The 17438-nt window shown below is 38.8% G+C and overlaps 1 protein-coding gene across 1 annotated transcript in view; it reads right to left on the bottom strand.

The window, feature by feature from the left end:
- Nucleotides 1-14507, bottom strand: part of kif21b (kinesin family member 21B) — a 76344-nt gene extending 61837 nt beyond the window's left edge. Inside the window, 1 exon segment of the mRNA XM_051122684.1 lies at nucleotides 14136-14507. Coding sequence (XP_050978641.1) covers nucleotides 14136-14176 — 41 coding nt within the window. The 5' untranslated portion in view covers nucleotides 14177-14507.
- Nucleotides 14508-17438: the final 2931 nt, after the last annotated feature.

Below are 17438 nucleotides of genomic sequence, written 5' to 3'. Positions count from 1 at the left end.
AAAGTGACCCACAATTGGTTTTTGACCACTGAAAATGTGTACAACTTAACCATTTTCTCTTAGAGCCATATTTAGTTCCCTAAAACTCTGGAATTGATCCATACAGGACCTTAAAAATGAAGATACCTAATGAAAAGTTTGTTAAAATTTAAAAGAGCATCTTAAAAGAGCATTAAGATATCTCCAATAGTTACAGCCATGCAAACTTCGGAGAGAAAAACTTGAAAAAGTGCTTTTTTCCCCATTTTTGAATGGTCACCACTGGCATATAATGTGACAAAGATTGATAAAAGGAATAGATTTACTTAATAGATTTACCAATCGCTACATGAAAACATAATGATGCTGCCATCTTTCCAATTTTTGTCCTCCTGTAATTTCGCTCTGTGTCTCAATCAAAAACCCTTCTACAAAACAGTGGATTATTCAGTAAATACTTCCATGATGTTTAATATTTTCATCACAATACATGTTTATCTTTCTTCAGAAAAGTGGTTAATTTGATACAAAATGGCTTTATTCCAAACATAATCCATTTTAATTTTTAAATAATTCTCAATGTGACCACTTTAAACTGCTTTGGGTCATGAACACAAAAAGTACTGTATAATTAATGTCATAAATCTGTTTTAAAAGGTAGTTATGATTTCGGCATAATGGCAATTTTTACCATGAACTATATAAACTGCAAGATTATGGCAATCAGAGTCTTAAAAGCCAGGCAATGTTTTAAAAATGATTCAGTAAATGGTCACTGAGTCCTCTGAGCATCAGCACTTCCCTTTGCGAGCCGGTCATTTCCCCACGCGTGCAACCCATTATTGATCACATTGATTTTTACAGAACAATATATTACTCTCAAAAGCCTTTAAAACACAGAGAGAAACAGAGTGCATGGATCTCAGGTCACGGACAGGCATTATTCACAGTACTAAACCACAAGGGCAAAAAAAAAAAACCTCTAAGCTTACTGGTCCAGAGAGACGTTTTTCACACAGTATTCCAAAGCATCTCATTTTCACAATTCCCAAAGTTGACTATTTCAATTTCATCATCGTAGTTTCCACTTATGCATGGAGACTCCTCAGCTCTGCAGGTGAATTATAGCCTAGCGTGCAAACATCTGCTACCACAGACGCCATATGAAGCTTCAGAGGACCGGGAACGGACGCTAGCGGACCATCATATGGTGAATCAGGAGATTCTGGCTTGGTTCTCATGTCCCTTTGTGATTTTGGCAGACTTTTGGATGTTCAGCTGCGCCAAACTTTACCTGAGAGAAAGCGAAAGGACGGGCCGCAGCAGGAATATTGGCCCACCTCATTTATTAAACGGCGGGCAGCTGGGAAAAACAGGTGAGGAAACGAGCAAGTGTGGATTGCCAAGGTTCCATTCTTCCCAGAACAGACTTGCCGTCGTACCGTTGCCAGGATATTCCAAGCCCAGAACCAAAGAACAATGGCAGACAATCATATCTATAGAAGCTTTATAGTGCAACAATGCATTCTCGTTCCTCAGCACATAAACATGCTCTTGCTGGGCAGCCTGAGAGTGTAATTGAAAAGCTTGAGGTATAGTACCTACACGCTCCCGCTCTTGCTCTCAAGTCACTTTGTTAGATTGCTTAATCTCAATAAGTCAACATATGAGCAGCGCCCGTGGACGTCTGCCACTCCCCTGTGCTGAAAGCTGGCACAAAAGCAAATGCACACACATGCAAATCCATCACATTTAAAAATATGCATGCAAATGCACACAAAATGCCTGAACCACTGTGCTCGAATACAATCCACTATATTCCATGTAAACTCTTACAAAATATCCAACACACAGAAGCTGTTCCAAAACCTAGTGAGTGGACTTACTGTCCAATTGTGAGATATAACTCACAACTGCAAGAAAAGTCAGAATTGTACGTTTAAATCACGCAACTATTACTTTGTAACTTGCTAGTTTATATATCGTATTCTGAAAAAAAGTAAGAATTGCCAGATGTAAAATCACAATTGGAAGAAAAAAAAAGAACAGAATTGTGAGAAACAGGTGGAATGGTGGAAATGGGCTTCCATAATCTCTGTCAAAGGATCAAGCCATTTGTTTAGCAGCATGCTAACACCAAACTCAAATGGAATCAATTGTCAAGTTGCACTTCACTTGAATTGCACAATTTGAAAGTGAATGAACATGAGTAAACAGAAACTTAGAGAAGTTCACTTCCAGAACATAAATTTACAGATTTACTCACCCCCTTGTCATCCACGATGTTCATGTCTTTCTTTCTTCAAGAAAGAAATTATGAAATTAAGAAATTATGTTTCTTCAGGAAAACATTTCAGGAATTTCTCTCCATATCTCTGCCCCCCAAGTTTAAACTTACAAAAAGCAGTTTAAATGCAGCTTCAAATGGCTCTAAATGATCCCAGCTGAGGAAGAAGGGTCTTATCTAGCAAAACGATCGGTCATTTTCGAAACAAATTGACAATTTATATGCTTTTTAACCTCAAATGCTCGTCTTGTCTTGTCTCTACGATGCGCATGCGTAGTCTGTGTAATCCGGGTCAATACAGTTAGGGTATGTAGAAAAACTCCCGTCTTGTTTTCTTGGTAACACTTTACAATAAGGTGTCATTTGTTAATATTGGTTATTGTATTAACTAACATGAATGAACAATGAACAATACATTTATTACACTATTAATTAATCTTAGTTAATGTTAGATAATAAAAATACAGTGGTTCATTGTTAATTCATGTTAGTTCACAGTGCATTAACTAATGTTAACAAACACAACTTGTGATTTTAACAATCATTAGTAAAGGCTGAAATTAACATTAACTAAGATTAATAAATGCTGTAGTAGTATTGTTCATTCTTAGTTCATGTTAACTAATGTAGTTAACTAATGAACCTTATTGTAAAGTGTTAACGTTTTCTTCTTCAAAGTCAGAAGCATTCAACCCTACATAGCTGTTTTACCTTTTTTGTAAAGGCCGTTTGATGTTCTTTGCATGTTCACTTTGTAAACACTGGGTTGGTACTTCTGCAGCAAAGTGAACTTCTCCTTTAAATACTGTCTGCCTTATACAAAGTTGCTTCAGAAAAGCTTTTTGGAGTTTAAAAGTATTGCACTCCACTGACTTTCACTACATGGAAATACGCTTTTCAAATATTATGTGTTTTGTAATAGAGGAACATAAGTGAGTTTAGAATGACATGAGGGTGAGCACATGAAAAACTTCATTTTTTGGATGAACTATCCCTTTAAAATCTCATCTAGGTAGGTGGCTCGCTAAGTTTCGTAACAAAGCTGGAGGACTTCATTAGCACAGAGCCTATTTCACCCCCGTGATTAATAGTCTGATGAGTGAAGCACACTCTCTAGACTGTCTACGACAGGCCCAATTAATGGCTCATACAGACCTTGAGCTCTGATTCCAAAACTCTCGTTCTCGTCTGGACTACAATTCCCAGAGGGCCGTTCAGCGATCCGCAAGGCCTGCAGGATGGGATTACCCCCATTACAGAGATCTAAAGAGGGCTTTGCGCACAAAATAGTCACGCACTGGCCATGCTGAGGGGTAGATTGATAAAAAGCAGTATAATGCTCTGCTGAATAAACAAAAGAAAGCACTTGCATCAGGAATATAATGAAAACTATGTGTAGTACAGGTGATTAAGGAGATGAGCATTTGTGATATGATATTGACACAGTGTTCCACCTCCAAAAAAGATTCCGGGTCAATCATCGCCTCCCCATTAAAATCTGTCACATTACATACACATTTCTCTTACAATGAGGGCATAAAATAAAATCAGACAAATATAATGATCATTGTATAAAAATGTTTGACATGCCATTTAAGTATTAATCAACATATGTGACCCTGGACCACAAAACCAGTCTTAAGTAGCAAGGGCATATTTGTAGCAATAGCCAAAAATACATTGTATGGGTCAAAATTATTGATTTTTCTTTTATGTCAAAAATCATTAGGATATTAAGTAAGTTCCATGAAGATATTTTGTCAACTAGATTATCAAAATGTATTTTTTGAGTAGTAATATGCATTGCTAAGAACTTCATTTGGAGAATATTCTCAATATTTTGATTTTTTTTTTGCATTCTCAGATTTCTACATTATCCTAACAAACCATACATCTCAGCTTTCAGATGCTGTATAAATCTCAATTTCAAAAAAATTGACCCTTATAACTGGTTTTGTGATTCTGGGTCACATATGTATAACATGAATTAGTGAGCAATATACTGTGGTTTTAAAGAGTGATTTTGTCCCATTGGTGGATTTCCAGAGGCTTGGTTCAGTCTTTTTCTCTCAACACCCATTTCAAGGTCAGACGGCCCAGTGATCGCAGCTGGGAGCGACATTGAGTGCGTGTGCGAATGAGAGCTTATTGTGTGGTAAAAATAAGTATATTCAGCGAAGCAGCAGACACATCCTATTCATGTTAAAAGGACCTTTATAAAAGGTCACTTCTAAGGAATTGCAGTTCATTATCTTAAAATAAAATGATGACCGACTCTACGGCGTTAACAGTCATATGGTAATCAACCTCAGAAAAGGTGTGACATTCATCTGTTCCTTTTGGCACAGAGAATGAATTAAACAAGCAGCGGCCCTCCGTAACCCTAGAGCCTGACTGTGTTTGTGGGGCCAGACGGAAGTCCACGGCCCAGCGTGACCCAGCATGGATGAGAGCGACTGAATCACACAAAGTGCTCCCTGGGGTGAGCAAGCTATATGCCTCCTGTAAGCAGGTGTGTGTGTGTCTTACAGGGGTAAACACACCTCCAAATAAACACATGCATGCTGTTTTCAATCAGGTCTGTCATCAGGCCAAGAGAAACGTGACAAGTCTGGTGCAAATGAAAGGCCATTGTCTATTGTCAATGATGCACAAAACACCACTCTATGGGATTTTGTTTTCCATACACCAGGTTAAATATCTGATTGTTTGGGAACAGCACATCGGTCTTAATCAAACTGCACAATTTTAACTGCTATTCAAGTTTGCAGCTCAAATGGTTTAATGAGCAATGATGCTTGCCTTATATGCTACCACTAATAAGGACGCAAAACCAATTTCATCAGAGACCCCAGGCCCTCTTTAAGCTCCTTATGGCTTAAGATACCTAATCACCAGCTGGTCCTTTAGATCCGTTAAACAACTTCTTTATTATCATTTACAAGCTGCGCAATGTCCCGAAGGTCCTCGCGAACACTGGGTGCTCCAAACCCTGAGTGTTTGTCCCGGCCCTGGTTCTGTTATGCAGTATGAAAAGAGGGACCAGCGCAAAGGGTCCAAAACCAGAGATCTATTCACCTAATTGTCCCACAAATCCCCCCTGTTCGCAGGAGAAAAGCAGGACTATGGGAGGGGGCTGGTGGCTGGAGAGGGCAGCAGGGGGTCAGTTTGATTTCAAAGGCCGGGGTACAAGCTCGCCCTGAATGCGCTCCAGCATCTGACGGAGGGGGCTGTGCTTCACGGCCTCCGTGTCGCAGCGCGGCCCTTGGACAGTCCGGCAGGGAGCCAAGAGAGTCCAGCGGAGCGTGAAGAAGGAAAATAGCCGATGTATGTGCATTTCAGATTCACAAAAGAAAAGCCCTATTGAACCTTTGCTGAAATTTGAATAAGAGCAAAAAGGGCTTCTGTCAGCATAAAGTTCAGAAACGCAAAACGCAAAAACCATGAAGTCCTCTAGGTTAATTATTTTACAACTATGATAAGATTAACACGACCAAAGAGGATACGCTGGGAATTACTTATGCCATGCTTCCTCGATCCCAATTAAAGTTTTGTTACAAAGTAAAAGTACACACACGCATACTCAAATCCCTCAGCTTTCCATTAACACATTTTAAAACAATCAACCTCTCTTAAAGGGACAGTTCACCCAAAATGTGGGTGAACATTTCAAACCAAAAAAGTACCGCAGCAAGAGTGCATACAACCTGTGCACTATATTCCAAGTCTAACAAAGCAATGCGACAGCTTTGTATCAGGAACAAACTTTTAAAAAATCTTATGATCAGGGGCGCACATAAGTGGTCCACAGGTCCGCATGCATGACCGAAATAAGAAAATGCATTGTGGAAATAAGTTTAAAGCACGCATTTGAGTACCGACATGGTTGACAGCGGTTATTGCACAATTACCATTTTAGATCGACAAACTGTAATACTGTATAAGGCCCCGATCACACCGAACATGTTTTTTTGGGTCTGAAAATGCGAGGTGCACCACACGGCCTTTTTTTTGGAGACTTTTAAAAAAAGAGCAGTGCGTTGCGTTTTTTTTATGCTGTTAGGCAACCATCAAATCAGCAGTCCTGTCAGTCTAATCAAAGGATTATAGCATGAGCGCTCTAAAATTTTTGGGTTTTGCTGTTAAGCAATATGTCATATTAGCAAAAACCTTAAAAAACATACAGCTCCGGGTAACCCGCGACAGACACCAAAAGTCTCCGAACTTTCTAAGCAACGGTAAAATTTCGTCACCACAACAGAAGGCCCGCCTCTCCATTCATTCGATTGGACAATGGGGAAAAAAAAAAAAAAAAAAAAAAAAAAAAAAAACACAACGTCGGGTGCTTTTCTGCTCAGAGCTGCTTTTTTTGTTTTGTTTTTTTTTTCCAAACTTCATGCGCTTAGAGCGCTCCGGAAAAACGTGAGGTGTAGCAAGTGGTTAAAACGCTCACTGCCAATAGAAAACTATTCGAAAAAGGTGCCTCTCACTGCAAAAGTGCGTTCTGTCTGATCGGGGCCTACAATTTCTATTGGAACTGAAAGCATAATTCTAGGCCATTCACTACCGTTTTTAAAGAACAAAGCAAAAATGTGACATTTCATTAACTGACTCTCTTCAACTGGAAGCGCTAATCCCGGCGGTAACACGTATACTTACTTCCTGGCAATCTGCCAAAATAAAAGCTTGCTAATTCAGGTTTGAAAATTATGAAAATATTTCCTTTTTTTATGTGAATTATGATTTTATTTTTAATTTTATTATAAAAATTAATATTCCTTTTTTATTTTAAAATATAACAGTATTACCACATTTTATTATTTTGTTTATTATTTTATTTTTAAAAAAAAACTGAATATATAGCCCAATTATATTATCATCACCATTATTTATTTATTTATGTATTTTTATTTATTTATTTTGTATACTTAATGGGTCACACTAAGTGCACTTCTGCTTATGATACAATATTTAAAAGCTACAGTCGATCTGTGTGTCTAAATACGCCTATAAAAACAGTTGTAAATTGACTGGGAATGAATTCATAGTATTCATAAAACAGTAAACAAAAAGTAAACAGACAACCTATTACTTCCGCCAAGTGTGCATCCAATGGACAGTTTACTATCCTATAAAGCCACAGGACATTGCTGTGAATGGCAGTGAGTTGACACAACTGAAGCTGAATGCACTACATCATATGTACAGTATGGATGTTTCCATGATTTATCTATAATTTTTGTAACAAAATTTATTTTAAATTGACAAAAAATAAAAATAGGCAAATCAGATACTCTTGGTGGACTTAAACATGTTAAAATTAAATTTTCATATTTATCTTTACATCATTTATTTCAGCATACACAGTAAAATAGCAGGAAAAAGGCATTATGCTTAAGCTGCGAGGCTCCTCTGCATAAAAATGCAAATACATGTATGTAAATACAACTGGCTAAATAGAGGTCTGTAACTTATTAACATAACATTAGAATGAGGTGAAGAACAGATTTACGTGCATACGCACGTGTTGTGAATTAGACTCTTTTTTTATTTTTCATTGACAAACTCTCCTGTGCATATAAATGCAAACAGAAAAGAACAGCGTGAACATTCCGCATATCATCTCTTTTTGCATTTCCTGATAAAATTAAGCAAATTTTTCTTTTATTGTGGACGAACCTTTTAATAACATTCCATTTATGCTTCTGATGCATTTAACACCCTGAAGTCACACTGTAGTGGCTTTACTCTACAGACCAATGACACTGCTCTATCTGACATACAGCTGTTTAGCAGAGCCTCAAAACACACAGTGACCCATCACACACAAATAATTAATAAATGCCTCTCTTTGTATGCTTCCACTGAAAGCTAATGTTGATTTTGCTATGCAGCCCTTTGACACTGAAAGAGAAAAAGACACTTCCTGTTTTCTCTTGCCCTCTCACTCTCTCTTTCTCTCCCCGCCTCCCTCCAAGCCTCTTCCCCTTTTCATTTGAAACACAACCGGCCTTTTCTTTCGACGATGTCTACCAGAACAGCATCTAATTCACTCCGAGAGACATTATCAATTGATGCTCTCATGTCAGTGAATCAGGGTCGCTGGGTCTGGAAGGGTTTTAAAGGGAAGCCCTGAGGCAAACTGACCAATGGCCGCATTTAATAGCACGTCTTCCTGCCTAAGAGAAACTGAGACTAATGTCACAAGTAGGTCACAGAAACACACCTCTGACCCCCTCGCCTATCACTTCCTGTGCGGTGCGCTGAACTTAACGCGTTCAGCTACACATAATCTACTGCCTTGCATGGCAAACGATTTCCTGTGGAAACAGCGGGAAGGACAGTCGCAGTGAGATTTTCACAACATAGCATGCAATTAGAGTCTCTAATTTAAGTGAGGTGCGCGTGATGATATGGTCTGTTCACGAAAAATGTCGGCTGAGGCTGTGAATATTAAACTCACGGGTCTCCACCCTTCCTGCCCCCCACAGCCTAAATATTGCATCAACAGGAAGTAAAGTAACAGACAGAGGTACGGCTCATGTGGCGGTTGAGGAAGTCATTCTATTAGTAAGCACTATCAAGCAAGAACTAAAGAAGCTACTTCACTCTGCCCATCTTCTGCGTGCCTAAATTAATCCTCAACTGACTTTATCGTCTTATCTGCAGCAGGCTTAAATGGTTATTACTGCAAGTGCAGCTTAACCGAAATGCTCAACTAAATAAACCAAACTCTTTTCCTTATACTCCCTCTAAATTTACTCCAGAGAAAAGACCCATGCATTCAGCCTGTACAACATAAGACTTCCAAAACAGGCACTAAGCTGGCCACCTTCACAAAGAACACTAGCAAAACTCGCATTGTGCAGGTTCTTTAGAGCTTAATAATAGAGTTTAATGGATGGCCAAACGGACCAGTGTCAAGCAAACTACTAAGCAACTAAGGTCACAAAGCATTCAGTAAACTACTGACAATCACAGAGAAGTCAATGACACAAAACTTACGTTTTTGTTTGTTTGCTTGCTTATTTGTGCAGAACTATTCATTCAAAACAAGTTTTAAATTGCTTAATTAAATTCTGTACCTCTGCCCTATGTTTGACCCGGGTCCAAGTGTACATCAAGATTTATGTGAAGTATTTAGGTTAGCTATTTATATAGGTAGCATAGTTATTTTTTTATTGTTTACATAGATATACATAGATCATTGTAGGTTGTGTATTTATATACCTTTCTATGTCTTGTCTCTGTGTATTTGCCCATGTTTATGTTTTGTGTATTTTGTTTATTTGTATGTCTCTACATATGGCAGAATGACAACAAAGCTCACCTGGCTTGACTTAAAATATCAGGTGTTACAATTGTTCTGATGTTATGATAGTAAAGAAAAATTTTATTTTAAAAAATCTATAAAAATTGTATTTAATTTTAATTTTATTATTTTTATTTTATTAAAATTATTTTTTAAATTTTATAAAAATGTATACTGAATTATAAAGCCTTAGTAGAAGAATAAAAATTCTTGAGGAAAAATGGAATTATAAAATTCAAGAAAAGTTTTGTTATTTAAATAACATTTGAAAAATGTTCATCTACCAAATGCCAAAGCCATGTGGTGCAATCATGATGTCGGGGGGGGGGACAGAAATTAGGTCAGTAAAGTTTCTTAAAAATCTCTGAAGGTCAGGAAAATGCCACGTAGTGAGTCTCCACAAAACCAAACTTTTGTGTACATTCATGTATTCAACAAGGAAACAAGGAAAATATGTATTAATTCTTACTTGTTTACACCACATAGCTTTTTTAAGTCTCCGAATTTAAACTTTCCTTACAAAAAAATGGCATAAACGTTATTTAAAAATCACAAGCACTCTTAAAAATAAAGGGTCCAGAAGGGTGTTTTTTCAGCGATGCCATAGAATAACCATTTTTGGTTCCCCAAAGAACCTTTCAGTGAACAGTTCCTAAAAAAAAAAACATTTTTAGGAACATTTTAAAAATCTAAAGAACCTTTTTCAACTATAAAGAACCTTTTCTGCATGCGAAAGTTTCCATGGATGTTCAAGGTTCCTTTATTTTTAAAGAGTGTGGAGCCAACATGAATACAAAGGAGATCAATTCTAAGAATTAGGCGACTAGACTTTTAACAGATTTTTCTTTTTTCTTCACTGCACACTGCCATTTGTCACTAACCTAGTGATCACCACCACCATGTAACTCCTGGGAATGCCAAGGATCTTAAAAGACCCGAAACATTTTACCCTGAAGTCCTGGAGGAAGCTATTCTCATAAAGAGGCAATTACGAGTCCGGTTCCCAGGAGCCTCAACTATTAACACGATCCCCCCACAAACCCCTGCATTCTCAGCCAGACCCTTGAGAAAAGACCAAGCCATGTCAGTAGGAAGCAGACTGGACACATAAACAGGTCATGCATTTCTCAAACTGTCGAATGCAGGCACTTATCTGGCAGCCATTCAATTGGAGTTCAGTTGGAAAAGAAAAAGAGAATATTTCTTAAAAAAAAAAAAACACACAGCTAGCGATGTTATAATATTCCCATAAATATGAAAATCATCAGACACGTTATCTCGAGACCCTGAAGGGATTCCTAAGAGACCCCTCCAAATACAGACAGTCTGTCGCCACAGTATGGATAACCTTCTTTTATCAGGCAAGAAAATCTTCAGCAGAACAAATTTTCGCTTTGTGTCTAATTATAACAGCGCTGTTGAGTCAACACTCCTGGAAAACGTCTCGCTTGTCTACAGCAGAAGGGTGGAGGCAAGAAAAGATGGCCTGCAGATGACATACACCCATGGGACGACACACAAACACTACAGATGCAAACTCCCACCCACAGAGGCACAAACATTATCAATCTCTCAACTACAGGCTTTGATGGTGATTAAGAGGAAATGAGGTAGAAAAAGGGTCAGCTCATGAGAAGCGAAGCTGAGCTTGCTACGCTGAGGTCACATATTCTCACAGTGGCAAGGATATTCAGTCTCTAAATGATGGGGAAGTTGTTCATTTCCCAAACGACTGCAATGACGTGACATACTGTAAATGCAGAACAGTATTATCACTCACAGCTCTAAATTAGACCACTGGTAGGGATTTCATCAAGACAGGACTTTTGATGCATCCTAAGATGCATCATCTCATTTTGTGTGTGCGTAAAGTAGGCATTAGGGAAGATTCTGATTGGCTGATGTCCTCAATTTCTCACTGTCCCAGCCCAATCACATCCTTCCGGCTCTTATCCAATGAGTCTGCAGGGAAATTCCAAAGATTATGAAATAAATGGGATTTCACTGCTGTGAGATAAACCATTATTCTGCTTCTCCTCAAACACCTAAATACGACACTAAAACACAAGTAAAAAATGGATTAAATTACACAACTTCAGCCTAGATCTGTTGTTGCGGCGAGTCAGAATCAGTATGCAGATTTTGGCCAGAGGGAGTTGACAAATTTCACAAAAGAAGTCACATATGATTGGTGCAAACTCTAAATTTTTAACCTCAAGGCTATGGTTCCATCTAGCTGAAGGATAATAAGCATGTATGATATTTTATGTCAACTTTAGTGGGAGGCTTGCATCTAAATGCACTTGATTTACTTTTTTGCAACTCAGAACATAGAACAACAACTACAGCAGCCAACTCCAATCTTAAATTTGCAACATGGAAGTAGCAACAGATCTTTTCTTTAATATTGTGAGGTACGTCAGATTGAAACTGATTATTTGAAAGAGGAAAAAAATGCAGGGCATTTAATGCACTGCTTGAATGCATGATGTAATAACGAATACCTGAATCAGAGGTCTAAGATCACTTGAAAACAGCATTAATGCAAGCTCACAGTTGATTGTGAGAAAGGGACAGGGTTTATGCATACAAATTGATTCAAGAAGTCCGGCATAAATAACCATAGGAGTTAAGAGTTATGACGACAAATATAATATTTATAACTTTCAAGGAAAGGCATGCATACAAATGCGCCTGGTTGTGCTTGAGTCAACTACAGCAGCCAATTAAATTTTGTAAAATGCTATATTAAGTGTTATGATTCTTCTCATTCATTAACATAAGAGTAGACCCTCTCTGCAATAACATATCTGGTGGTGGGTCACTAATTTTGCCATTCCAATGCTCACTTTTCTCAGATGCCCACAAAACCAGTCATAAGTAGCACGGGTATATTTGTAGCAATCGGCAAAAATACATGATATGCGTCAAAATTATTGTTTTTTTCTTTTATGCCAAAAATCATCAGGATATTAAATAAAGATCATGTTCCATGAAGACATTTTGCCAATTTCCTACCGTAAATATATCTAAATTTAAATTTTAATTAGTAATATGCATTGCTAAGGTCTTCATTTGGACAACTTCAAAGGCTAATTCCTCATTATTTGTTTTTGTTTTTTGTTTTTTTGCAAGCTCAGATTTGGCCAAATACTGTCCTATCCTAACAAACCAGACATCAATGGAAAGCTTATTGATTCAGCTTTCAGACAACGTATAAATCTCATTTTCAAAAAAAATGACCCTTATGACTGGTTTTGTGCTCCAGGGTCACAATTATCCTTGAAAACCGATGACTCTGGTCACTTTGTCACTGCACAACGCTGTCAGTGTGAACACCCCTTTATGTTAAGCATGTGCAACACTAACAGTGATGCTTGAACAACCAAGCAGCACTTAAAACACACTGTTTGAGGAACACTGCTCGCCTTGCAAGCACCAGAGCTACATCCAGTCGGGATGTGTAGATAAAGTATAGCTTTAAATAACAGTTAGCCTTTGTGATGCTCAGTAGAACACGTGGGTCCACTTCATTCATTGATGTAATGCTCCCCCTCCCATCTGCAGGTGTGACCCAGAGTGAGCAGTAGCCACAGTAAAGCACGCTCACTATGCAAACCGTGCATCAAAAAAATCAACCATGCACCTGCAGCCACATTTCCTAATACTGGACAGCACAAAAGACCCACTTTAAGGTCCACTCGGCCCTTTAAAACAGCACACAATGCATGCGTACGAGCTCACCGGAGGGCTTACGGGGACATAACACACCCAGACAGTTGACTTGATCTCTATTTTTTCCCATCAGACTGATCTAAGGAGGATCCAGACAATGCTTAGACCACCGCCTCCAGGCATGCTGCTGCAGCCCGATGCCGCTCCTGACTGCTGACATGCGCTTCAATTTTACGAGCTCGCCGCTAGTGAATAATGACATTAATGCGACTGGCAATTCTGATGATCATTGCAAATGAAGGCGAATCGATTTGATATTGAACTACAGCGATATTAATCCCCAATGTGGGGTTTTGACAAAGGGGAAAAGGACATTGAGAGGGAGCGCGCACGCGTCTTTGTGTCATTATCACCTTGCAGACATTCCTGCATCATCTGATGTCCTTCAGCAGTTATGCACAACTCATAAAGCAATTAGACGAAACATGCTGAACGCTTGTATACAATGCACGACACAAGTCAACCTAAACATAACTTGTCTCCATATGCATTATGCATGTGATTATGCATGCATGCAACATGTATGTTGCGGCACATGGGAACTATAGTTCGCGCACAGCTCTGTGTTTGACACTTACACACGTATTATACACTCCCCGGCTTGCAAAATTGCATCTATGTGCATGTGCCCACCCTATCACCCGGGTCTTACCTTGCGCAGCACACACCCAGAGAATTGCAACAGCCTTGTTTTGACCTACAAACTCTTTGTTTTGAATGCAAATAAACAGTGCATGATCAATAAAGCAAGAAGAGTGTGTAAAACCACAAACAATGGGAAATAAGGGTCGGCGGTCGGTAGGTTCTGACAGTCGGGCTTACCTTAAAGAGACCTTGACACAGCAGTCGTTTTGTGTCGCCATGCTTTGCGCTGCCGTTTCACCTCGCCCGTCGAAATGGGAAGCGATGTCGCGAAGTTCTCGCAAAGTTCAGCTGAAAACACTGTGGTGCGTTAACACGCACGCAACCGAGCCGGTCCGTCAATCAGCGTTACGCAGCCAGACATCGCGGCTCACCTCTATAACACTGCTGAAATCAGCACCGCGGTGTAGAAATCGCATGAAACATGACGGAGATTGGCATATTTTCTTCCTTCGCGCTTGTATCCTGTCATATGTGCGAGAGGTGCTCTTGCGTACATCTGAAACCACACACAGCGTCTGTGCGCTCGCACGTTCAATGTGCAGAGCTCAACTGAGAGAGGCGTGGGCGTGTCCATACGCAGATGATTGGCACGCCTCCCGACCACACATAGCTGCTCTTCCCGCCTACATGTGGATTTAATTGACCAATTAGAGCTCAGCGGCGGATTTCCCTTTAAAAGCACACTCAGCGGTCATAGATTAAAATAAACTCAAATTGACACATCTGAACGCTGTGTTGGGAAATCAGATTCGTTTTAATGTAAAACAAAACCTGTTAAAAACGATTCACCGATGCGTTTAATACTTAGATTTTTTAATGTTTATAACTGTTAATCTAAATTTGGAATACTTATGTGAAAATTATTTATTAATTTAAACAAATACACTTTTGTGGTGTACAGTGAATAGCATTCTTGAGATGAAACATGGGACGTGTGTAAAAAAAAAAAAAAAAAGAAAGAAAAAGAAAAAAAACGAGGTAAATATTACAAAGCCGAATATTTTTATTAACATAATATCTTGTCAAATTACGCAAACGTGTGAAAAAAGTATTTAATTGTCTGTATTTTAGTCTTAGGAAAGGGAAAAGGACAAAAGTCATTTTATCCATTTTGTTTAAAGCGTCATTTTCAGTCTAGAAATGTTATGAAACAACACACCAAAGTGGTGGAAATGCTCCTGTCATTCATGTAGGCCCATTTTCGCAGATCTTTTGTGGTCAAATTGCGAATCGAGTCAACTGAGTCATACAAAAGAATCGGTTCAAATGCAAGATTCATACGCGAAAACAAAGCCACATCTGAAACGCATCCAAAGGCTGCAAACGTGGAATTGGTCTGGGCTCAAGGGGCATGATTTACAACACCCCATTAGTCACAGATCACACACAAGAGACCAAAGGCAAAACAAAACACAGAAATGTATTGGATATACATTACCATACGACAGGCATGGCTGTAAACGATTGGGAAATAGAGAGAATTTTACAACTTCTCCATAAAAGTGGAACCTGCATCAGTTTAAACAGTTGCAGAGAACTGTGAAGAACAAAAGCAAGTGTTATATCCTTTAATTTTTAACTAAATCATGAAACGCATTTGTCCTTAATTAGAAACCAATAGCAATTGTTTGGGTTTCTAATTTCAGCTAACACTATAAGAGCTCAAAGCAATGCAGCAGCTGTCATGCCGCAACTTTAGTAGTTTTTTCTGAGATGAGGAACAGCACTTTGTCTAAATCACAGCAAAATAATTTCACAAGAACACCAGATGAGGATTTAGCTATGTTTTGCCTGTGGAAGGATCATTTGCAGTACTGTAAAGCATAAAGAAGCTGTTTCATATAAATTAACGCATGTTGCATAATGCAGCCACTCACAATTCAAAGCATGTAAGAAGGATTCTAAACCCATTCAAACAGATGTCAAAGCAGTTTATAGGATTAAAGACACACTGTATCAGATCTTTCACATAATGCCCCCATCATAAATGACATCTCAAAGGAAACAAATGTTTAAGAACATCCTCGAAAACCTGCCTCCTGGATAATTCACTTACGTAAGTGTTCTTCAGAGCATGCATATGAAACTAGCACGCTTGGAGGTTTAAAACATCACATGATGCTATTTTAGAGACTTAGGAGAGGATTGTTTTTGTGTTAATCTCACTTTGGGTAAGCTGATGTTTTTTTGAAAGTGCCTTCTTAAATATGAGCACAATCGTGACCTTTCACCTTAATTTTGTCAGAATTAATCAGATTCTAAGAAAACATAACAGATAGAAGGCGTGTTTTATTTGTTTTATTTCTATGCATTTTTTATAAATACATATGCACTGCATATATACACACACACACATTTGCAATACTATTTCTGACCAGCAAAAATGAGAAACTGACAGACCTACAGCAGAATGACACAGAACGTGACATGATTTTTCATTTTTCTTTGATGTTTCCGTAATCCCTTTTACGCAGTTTGCTATATTTAGTTTTGAGGTCATAAGCTGATTCAATTTCACATTTTTAATCAACCTTTTCCGGTATCTGAAAATGAATATTATTATGCATGCATTTTTTGCTAACTCATATCTGCCTAAGGACTAATCCTGATTCACGCGACTCTGAACTGTGCAGATGAAGTTGAACAAATTAAAGTTGCAGTAATTTCTGATGACAAGGTTCCAGTTTGTATGTACAGATCCCAGCACACTTCACTCTAACGCTCGCCCCACACCAGACAAAAGCTTGTTGGAATACAATAGCCAGGAGCGGAGCGGTGCGGTTGACTCGTTCAGTGTATGTGTGAGTGTGAGGGAGTGTGTGTGGGGGCAGATTAGCCACAGTCCATGTCTGTTTCTTTCCTGTGAATACAGCAGCCGCACATTTGGGTAGAGAGCAAGGGAACGGCCAGGCACAGAGTCAGCTGACAGCTCTGACTTCATCTAGGTCAGTGTGCTGTGTATGTGTGTATGTCTGTGCCCCTGGGCTACACACATAACACACACATCCGACTACACACACGTTGACATACAGACTCCCTCATCCATCCCCAAATTACATCCATCCTCCCCCCAGCATCATCACCATCTGTGTGGGAAGAGGTTTGCCAAACCACCCAGGTTTAGAGCCCAATCTTCACTCGATCTGGCAGAACAAGAAAAGTTAACTTGCAACATGCTGACTGGGTGTATTTCTACAGTAAATAGAGTGATGGGGGAAACTCACCCTTCTTTGTTCCAAACCTGTATGTCTTTCTTTCATCTACAGTACACAGAACAGCCATTTTGGTGCACTGCATAGAAAAAACGGAGATATTTCTTAGAATATCTTCCTTTGTTTTCTACGAAAGAATATAAATCATGCAGGTTTGGAATGGAGGTGAGTAAATGAGGACAAAATTTTCATTTATTTTTCTATTTATTGTTGAAATATGGTACTCTGGCAGCATTTTTGGGTAAACTATCCCCTGTTAAAAAGATGA

This window comes from Labeo rohita, chromosome 11, assembly GCF_022985175.1.
Source record: "Labeo rohita strain BAU-BD-2019 chromosome 11, IGBB_LRoh.1.0, whole genome shotgun sequence".
Classification (NCBI taxonomy): Eukaryota; Metazoa; Chordata; class Actinopteri; order Cypriniformes; family Cyprinidae; genus Labeo; species Labeo rohita.
This window is presented reverse-complemented; position numbering and strand designations above follow the sequence as displayed.